This window comes from Ursus americanus, chromosome 2, assembly GCF_024610735.1.
Source record: "Ursus americanus isolate L20-20 chromosome 2, mUrsAme1.1.p, whole genome shotgun sequence".
NCBI lineage: Eukaryota > Metazoa > Chordata > Mammalia > Carnivora > Ursidae > Ursus > Ursus americanus.
In genome coordinates, this window is record NC_142128.1 from 7,842,073 (window position 1) to 7,850,311 (window position 8,239).

The 8,239-nt window shown below is 54.1% G+C and overlaps 1 protein-coding gene across 1 annotated transcript; it reads left to right on the forward strand.

The window, feature by feature from the left end:
• The first annotated feature begins 434 nt into the window (after positions 1-434).
• On the forward strand, positions 435-7,672 carry ZNHIT1 (zinc finger HIT-type containing 1). The gene is made up of 5 exons (XM_045773822.2): positions 435-523; positions 3,561-3,731; positions 4,515-4,594; positions 4,712-4,881; positions 4,989-7,672. The coding sequence occupies exons 1-5, from the start codon at positions 502-504 to the stop codon at positions 5,008-5,010; spliced, it is 465 nt and encodes a 154-aa protein (XP_045629778.1). The 5' UTR covers positions 435-501; the 3' UTR covers positions 5,011-7,672.
• The last annotated feature ends 567 nt before the right edge of the window (positions 7,673-8,239 follow it).

Sequence of the window (8,239 nt, forward strand, 5' to 3'; positions counted from 1 at the left end):
AAGGAGTGAGGAGGCCGAGGAGTCTGCGGCCTCAGCGGCGGTGGGGGTTGAGGTTTCGGCAGAGGGTCCCCGGGGGCCTCTCGAATTGCCCACTCAAGCCTGCCCACTTTCTTTGGTAGTCCAGCCCATCATCTCTACCGCCCCAGGGAGAAGCTCCAGGGGCTGCCTTTGTGATGATGGCATCTTCAGAAGGACGAAAGGAAAATGACATTTCTCAAAAGACCACTGGCACCACCTCTTTAAAGTAATCTATTTTGGGGGTCCCACCATATACGCGACTACCCTCAGGCCGGAAGTGGCTTTGCCCCTATAAAATATGGCGGAAAGCTTTCTCGTCTCCTGGGCAACACCACGTAATGCGTGGACGCATTGGAATGCCGGTGGGATTATCCTGCGCACGCGCAAAAGCAAGCGCTGCCGGAAGTGATGGCACCCTCCCTTCCACAGTGGGTGGTTTAGCGCGCGTGCGCAGTAGGCTCTTCCGTCAGCTGTGTTGTGGAAATGGTGGAGAAGAAAACTTCGGGTATGTGAGCCCCCTGCGGTTGGCCCCCTACCTCCTCCCAGACCCGACCTGGCCTAGGGTGTTCTCACCCAGTTATTAGTCTCAAATCCCTTCCTCGGCCCTCGGGTCCTGGCATCGGGGTAGCCCCTCAGACCATCCATTCATGTGGTGTTGATGCCGGCTCCATGCCTGCGCTGGGGATGGAGAGAGGAAAAAAGTCCCTATCCTCCAGAAGCTGGCTCTCTGGAAGAGGGACAGACACGCAAGCCTACCGCTGCGTTCCAGAGTGATACGTGCGACGGCAGAGGGGTGCATAGCTCTTGGGCGCGGGGAGGAGTGGCACCTAACCTAGCTTCTAGGATGGAGGGGACTGGGAAGGCTTGGAGGGGGAAAAAACGCTTGGATTCAATCTTGAAAGTCGAGTCACGGTTTCGCTCAGTGCAGGTGCACCGAGGCTCATTCCCGGCAGCGTGAACCGCGCGTGCAAAGTCGGGAAAGCGAGAACAAGCAAGTCTTTTAGGAAGCCACGTTCACAGTTCGGGGCTTGCGGAGGAATAGTAAGAGTCTGGAGGGCTGGGGAAAGGTGCACTTGAAAGGCATTCTGTACACCGCCAGAGAGTTTCAGATCTGTGGAGAGGGCAGCGGAGAGCCATCCACGGCTCTTTTAAGGAAGGGGCGTGACCGAGACAGGTTTATCTTTTAGAAGGGCAGTTCTGGCTTCAGTGCGAAGCGGCACTGTACAGCGGAACTTTCTGGAATGGTGGGAATGGTCTTAATCATCACTGTTTAGCACATGTGGCTGTTGAGCACGTGAAATGTGGCTAGTGCCACCGAGGAACTGAATTTTAAATTTTATGATTAACTACATCGAATTTGAATAAGCGCCTGTGAGTAGAAGCTACTTTATTGTAGAGCGCAGGTGTAGAGGCTGGAAGGCCAGTTAGGGAGCGGTGGAGTAGTTGGTCCCCATAAAAAGAGATGGGGGTGGAACACTGCCAGATTGACTTTAATCAATCCAATCACGTCAGTCCTTTCTTAAAAATCTTTGCTGGATCTCCGCTATTCTCACTGTACATGCCCAAATCCGAATTCCTTTAGATACTTCAAGGTAAGACTTTTAACGGTCTGCCTGACTTTATATCCACACAGTCCCCTCCCAACATACTTTCTACAGCAGCACTACTGAGCTTTTTATAATTTGCTGAAGGCACCACGGTCTCCCATCCAAGCTTTCTCTCCTGCCGGTACAAAGGCCTGACACACCCTTCCCTCTCCCCCAACCAAGCTGACTTCTATTCATCAGTCAGATCTCCACCTAGACTTACTTCCCTCTGGAAAATCTCGTCTACCCCAAGGCCAAGTTAGGTGTTTCTGGCATGTGCTCTCTATACAGCACTTTGTACTTCCTCGTACTCTGCTAGTCTGATCACTTGTACCCCCACCTGACTGGAAGCTCATGTCTTCCCAGCGCCTAGCACACCGCCGGGCACTTGGAAGGGAGGCAGTACGCAGGGATCCAGAGCTGGGCAGTTCTGGGTTTGAATTCTGACCAAGTCACGTACTAGCTATGTGAGCTTTGGACTTCCTTTTAACCTTTGAACGTCGGTAAGCCGGGGATGTTAATGATATCTCTCTCATAAGGTTGATAAAGGGTTAAAGCTCTTCCGCAAAGAGATGAGTGTAGTGCTTGGCGCTCAGTGCCCGCCCAGTAAGCGTTAGCCACTGGTGCTGATGCCATTATTATGGTTACAGGCACTCAATAAATACTTGTTGAATGAATAAAGAGATATTTTGTGTAGAATTATCAGACCCTGATAAAGAGAGATAAAGAGAGAGGTTTGAAGTAACTCCTGGGTTTCTTGTTTAGGATGTCTGTGTAGATGGTTCATTTATTTAAAGAGTGTACAGGAAGAGAAGCAGACTTGGATGGGAGGATTTTAAATTCAGAGCTACAGCGTCAGTAGGGCCATCGCTGGCTACTCTTCTAAGCTTCTCATGTGGCCTACTGTCTCCCCACTACGGAGAGGGCTATCCCCATCTCTTTCTCAGTCTTTTCACTCTTCCTGGGATTTCGACCCCAAACATGGGGCTCTAACTCTCACCCAAAAGCGAGTGACACCAAAAGTGGTTCTCTCAATTCTGAACTTTCTTCTGAGCCCCACAACTGTTGGCTGTTCAGTCGGCTGCAGGAAATCACCTGCTGACCTCACCATTTTAAACCTTTCTCTTATTACCATTCCAGCTGTTCACTGGGGTCTGTTAATTCTACACAAATATCTCTTTCTACATTAAACGCATACTCATGGAGTGCCTAGAACCATAAGGAAGGCCTGAAGTCATGTCAAGGAAGCAAATGAGGGGATTCTTTCCACTCAAGGGAAATAGCCGAGACAGTCTCAGTGTGTCATAAAAGGAGGATTGTAGAGATACACACTGGATTTGGCCCTAGGAGGTCACCGGGGTCCTGAATGTGAGTGGTTTCCACTGAATGAGAGTCAGTTTGCTGGGGGTTGAGGAGTGGATGGGGGGTGAAGAAATGAAACATCCCGTAGACCATTCTCTCAAAGATGAGTCACTGTGACATTGGGTCGACATGCGAGAGTTTGGCAGGTTTTTCCAGTGAAGGGAACATACCTGTGGCGGAAGAGAAGTTGAAGATGCAGGAGGGAGGGAAGGACTCGAGTTGGAGGTGAAGGGTCGGGTTTAACAGTGGGACTTGGGGTGCATCCACTTGGGGAAGATGGGTGCCCATACATTTATATTTGAGGGTGGGCTGAAAGATGAGCATCTCTACATGTGGCTGGCCCGTGTCCTTTGTGGCAGGAAATGGGGTTGCTGAGCATGAAGGCGGGGTGCATTAAGGTCGCAGTGGAGGCGGGAAGCCCAGAGTGTGCAGTGGTCCCCATCTGCATGGTGGTGAAATCTGTGATTTCTGCCAGCAGTGAGAGGTCTCCAGGAGGCATTTCGTCTGTTGGGTCTGGGGATTGGGAGGAAAGGCTGGGGCCACCCCAGCTTCTCTCCTCCTGTGCCCCCATGATTTTGGCTCTGCCCCATTCAGTTCGCTCCCAGGATCCCGGACAGCGGCGGGTGCTAGACCGGGCAGCGAGACAGCGCCGCATCAACAGGCAGCTCGAGGCCTTGGAGAATGACAACTTCCAGGACGACCCCCATGCAGGACTCCCCCAGCTCGGCAAAAGGCTGCCTCAGTTTGATGATGATGCAGACACCGGTGAGGCGGGCGGAGGAGGAGGCAGGAGGAGGCAGGGCGGATCAGGGCTGGGGACACGGGCCGGAGGGAGCGGGGGCAGTCTGCCTGGCTCAGGGTTATAGAAGGACATGAGTCTGGGCAGCGGACAGGGGAGCTGTCTGGGTCTGCCTGGGCCTGGCTGCTGTGGCCGTGAGCCAGCCGCTGTCCCCTCTCTGCTTCGGCTTCCGCCAGCGGATGGAGCGTACAGAACATGGAGGAGCTGAGCTCCCGGAGTCCGTCCAGCTCTGACACAGAGCCTTAGGGGAGCGTGAGATGCGTGCAGATGCAGACGGGAGAAGGGAGGGGAGGCACACACGTGGGAGAGCGAGGCTGACTGGGAACCCAGGGGAGCACGTGGGCAGGGAGCAGACTCAAGGGGATCGGGAGTGAGGGCGCGGAGAAAGATGGCGTCTTTCTTGACACGTGTTACAGTTGACCTTTAAACAGCGCAGGTTTGAATGCGCGGGTCTGCTCGTATGTGGGTGTTTTACAGTCCAGTCCTGTAAATGTATTTTCTCTCCCTCATGATTTTCTTAATATTTTGTTTTCTCTGGCTTTGTTGCAAGGATACAGTGTATAATACGTATAACGTATAAGATTTGTTCTAACCGCCTGTCTATCAGTAAGCCTTCTGGTCAACAGTAGGCTATTTGCAGTTGTTTTGGGGGAGTTGAAAGTTGCACACAGATTTTTTGCGTGGAGGAGGTCAGCACCCCTAACCCCGTCATCGTTCAAGGGTAGATTGTCATTGCCCTTCCTCTGTAGGAAAGAAAAAGAAGAAAACTCGAGGCGATCATTTTAAACTTCGCTTCCGAAAGAACTTCCAGGCCTTGCTGGAGGAGCAGGTGAGGGGGGTGCTGGGCCTGGGGCTGGGAGGGCCCCACAGGGAAGGAATGGGCCCGCAGAGGTCCTGGCTACGTGGGTGGCTGAGGAGTTGCTGACCCTTCCCCTTGTCTCTGCAGAACCTGAGTGTGGCCGAGGGCCCCAACTACCTGACAGCCTGTGCAGGACCCCCCTCCCGGCCCCAGCGCCCCTTCTGTGCTGTCTGCGGCTTCCCCTCCCCCTATACGTGTGTCAGCTGTGGGGCCCGCTACTGCACTGTGCGCTGTCTGGGCACCCACCAGGAGACCAGGTGAGCTTGGAACACCCCCCCCCCCCGCCCCCAGGCTCACGTCCTCCCCCGCGTATCCCCTCGGCCTCCCAGACCCTCTCCTCATCCTGAGCTTCCTCTGCCTACAGGTGCCTGAAGTGGACTGTGTGAGCCTGGCCGTCCGCAGAGGAGAAGGCCTTCCGCTCATCACCCCAGCCCCCGAGAGGGCTCGGCCAAGGGGAGGGGTGCTCTTCTGGACCTAGAGAGGAGCCGCTCACTCGCCCCACAGCGCTGTGTCCTGCCTGCCAGGGAAGCGCATCTTACTCCCGGGGACTGTTGGCAGGGAAGTGGGCTGGGCCCTCGGCGCGCCGCTGTAATAAATCATGTGAGGAGGAGCCTGCCTGTTGGGTCACATGGTGTTTTGGGGGTGAGGGTCACAGGTCTCCTGTCCTACTACTCACGGCTCTGTGGCTTTTCCTTCTGTCAGTCACCCCTCCCACTGTCTGCCTATCTGGGTTCCCTGACCGAGGAAGGTTCTGTCACGTTCTCCTGCCACGCCCGTCTCTGCGTTTCTTGGCTGCTGCTTCGTGTCATTTTTTGGTGATTTATTGAGTGCATTTGCTTTTGCTTTTTGTTTCTCTAGTCCTTCTGAGGAGCATTCGAGCGCCACCAGGACCGGGTGACAGGGAAGCGGGGTGAGCGCTGGGGCAGGGTGCAGAATGGTACTGCGGAAGGCGCCAGCCCTGGCTTCGGCCCCTGGTCCCTAACCCGTGGAGAGATCGGCCCTGGTCCTTGGCTCCGCCGGTCTGAGGAACAGTTGTTCTGAGGAGGCTGTTGTTATGGGGGCTGCAGTGTGTGAAATTATTAGTATCAGAAAATCTAGAAATTTCTGGGAAGCATGGGGGAATTCGTGATATGAAGTCCTCTGTTCTCGGTGGCCCTGGGTGCTGTAATTCTTTTTTTTTTTTAAGATTTTATTTATTTATTTGAGAGTGAGAAAGAGCGAGAGAGAGCATGAGAGGGGGGAGAGGCAGAGGGCGAAGCAGACTTCCCGCTGAGCTGAGAGCCCGACGCAGTGCTCAATCCCAGGACCCTGAAATCATGACCCAGCAGAAGTCAGATAGATGCTTAACCAGCTGAACCACCCAGGGGGCTCCGGATGCTGTAATTCTCATGTGGTGTTAAAACTTCTCACACCCATGCCTCCTGTAAGTGGATTGCAAGCTCTGAGCTCATACGCTCCTCGGAGTTGCTGTCTTAAGGCCCTGTGCCCTGTTGGAACATAGCAAATACAACATTTGTTGTATTTGTTAAACAAGTGATCTCAATAGGATATAAATGGGATCCAGCAAATTCGGTGTTAGGCACCTTCATAGGCTCTTCTCCCTCCTTTTGGGACTTTACCACAGCTGTCCTCAAGTCTGGAGACTTGAGGTTGGGTCAGTGGCGTTGGGGACAGCTCCAAGTCTGACGGTGAGGACACGATTTGGGGACAGTCCCAAGTTGGTGGTTTTAAAAGATGGCTATACATGGGGCACCTGGGTGGCACAGTCGTTAAGCCTCTGCCTTCGGCTCAGGGCGTGATCCCGACGTTCTGGGATCGAGCCCCACATCAGGCTTCTCCGCTGGGAGCCTGCTTCTTCCTCTCCCACTCCCCCTGCTTGTGTTCCCTCTCTCGCTGGCTGTCTCTGTCTCTGTCAAATAAATAAATAAAATCTTTAAAAAAAAATAAAATAAAAGATGGCCGTACATTTTCTGACTAGCCTTTCATCAAAAGGTAGGGTCTTTGGCCCCTTGCCCTGGGATGGGGCAGAATTATGACTGTTTCAACCAGTAGAGGGTGGCAGAAGCAAGGCCACGTGACAGTCAAGGATAGGTACTGGAAGGCAGAGAAGCTTCTGCCTTGTCAACTAGGACACTTGTTCTTTTGAGTCCCTCTGTCACCTTGTGAGAAATGCAGCCATCCTGAAGCCGCCGTGCTACAAGGAACCCGGACTGCACAGGAAGGCCACACGCAGGGGCTCCTGCTGGCGGACCCAGCCGAGTCAAGCCTTCAAGCCACCCCAGCCTAGGCTTCCCTCATGGGAATGAAGACACCTCCAGATGATCCCGGCCACCAGGCCTCAAATCACTCTCAGCCATTTGAGGCTTCCTGGCTGCGTCCTCAACATCACGGAGCAGCCTGTCCCTCCAAAGACTGGACGTAGCTCGCAGCACCCCCAGCGCCCTGCCCGCCTCCTGGCAGCCAGCTGTGTATGTGTCTCTGCTCCTAGCTTGTGAGCTCTCTGAGGGCAGGAGCCATGTCTTGGCGCCACGCTAGCTTAGAGCAAAGAAGGAAGGAAGTATTGTTTAAACAGTAAGTAAGTGTGTCGCTATCGCCTAATAGCCCGTGATTACGCAGGAGGGACGGAAGACATCAGAGCTTAACCTCGTGCCCGTGTTAAGGCACGTACTTAGGTGCTCAGGGGTGAAGGCTGGCTCGTGTTAGCTTTCCTGAGAGCGGGGAGGGGGGAGAAGAGGCAGGCTGGGCTCTGGGAAAGGAGGTAGAAGCTGTGGGGCGGGGGGGGTGTTGCCGAGTGGGAGTTTGGGTCGGAAGTGCCCCACGTGGTGTCAGAAGTAATTAGCTTTTGGGGCGCCTGGGTGGCACAGCGGTTAAGCGTCTGCCTTCGGCTCAGGGCGTGATCCCGGCGTTATGGGATCGAGCCCCACATCAGGCTCCTCCGCTATGAGTCTGCTTCTTCCTCTCCCACTCCCCCTGCTTGTGTTCCCTCTCTCGCTGGCTGTCTCTATCTGTGTTAAATAAATAAATAAAATCTTAAAAAAAAAAAAAAAAGAAGTAATTAGCTTTTGTCCTTCTTCACTGGGGGGGGGGGGAGCATGCGGGATACACGCATCCCTGAGGAGCTCTGATGGCCTCTCAGAGGCGTAAGACCCTTCTTAAGGTGTACGTCTCATTTTTGAGAGAGAAACCCACTATGGGTTTGCTAACAAAGCCCGTAGGCCAGTCCTTGGCACGGTAGATGGGTAGATGGTGACACTAGTGCCCACGCTCTTGTGCCGCCCCTTCCACAACGGACTCTCGATTGGCCATGTAACTGGCTCGGCCGGTGGGACAGGCACAAACTTCATGCAAGCAGAGAGTGAGGGGGAGTAAGATATACAGACGTCTGCAAACTTCTCGACCAGGAACCCCCTTAACAGCTGAAAAAGCGCCGGTGCTCCTGAGCAGACTCGTGGGAAACCCCAAGGCCAGTGAGCTGTCCCTGTTTGGGGGAGGGCACGGTGGACGGAGGAAGAGTAGGGACCGGGCGCAGAAAGGTGAGCTAGGGCCCGGCAGTGTGTCGAGGCCTTAATGGTCTTGGGCTTTTTTCCAGAGGCACTAGGGAGCTGCTAAGAGCAC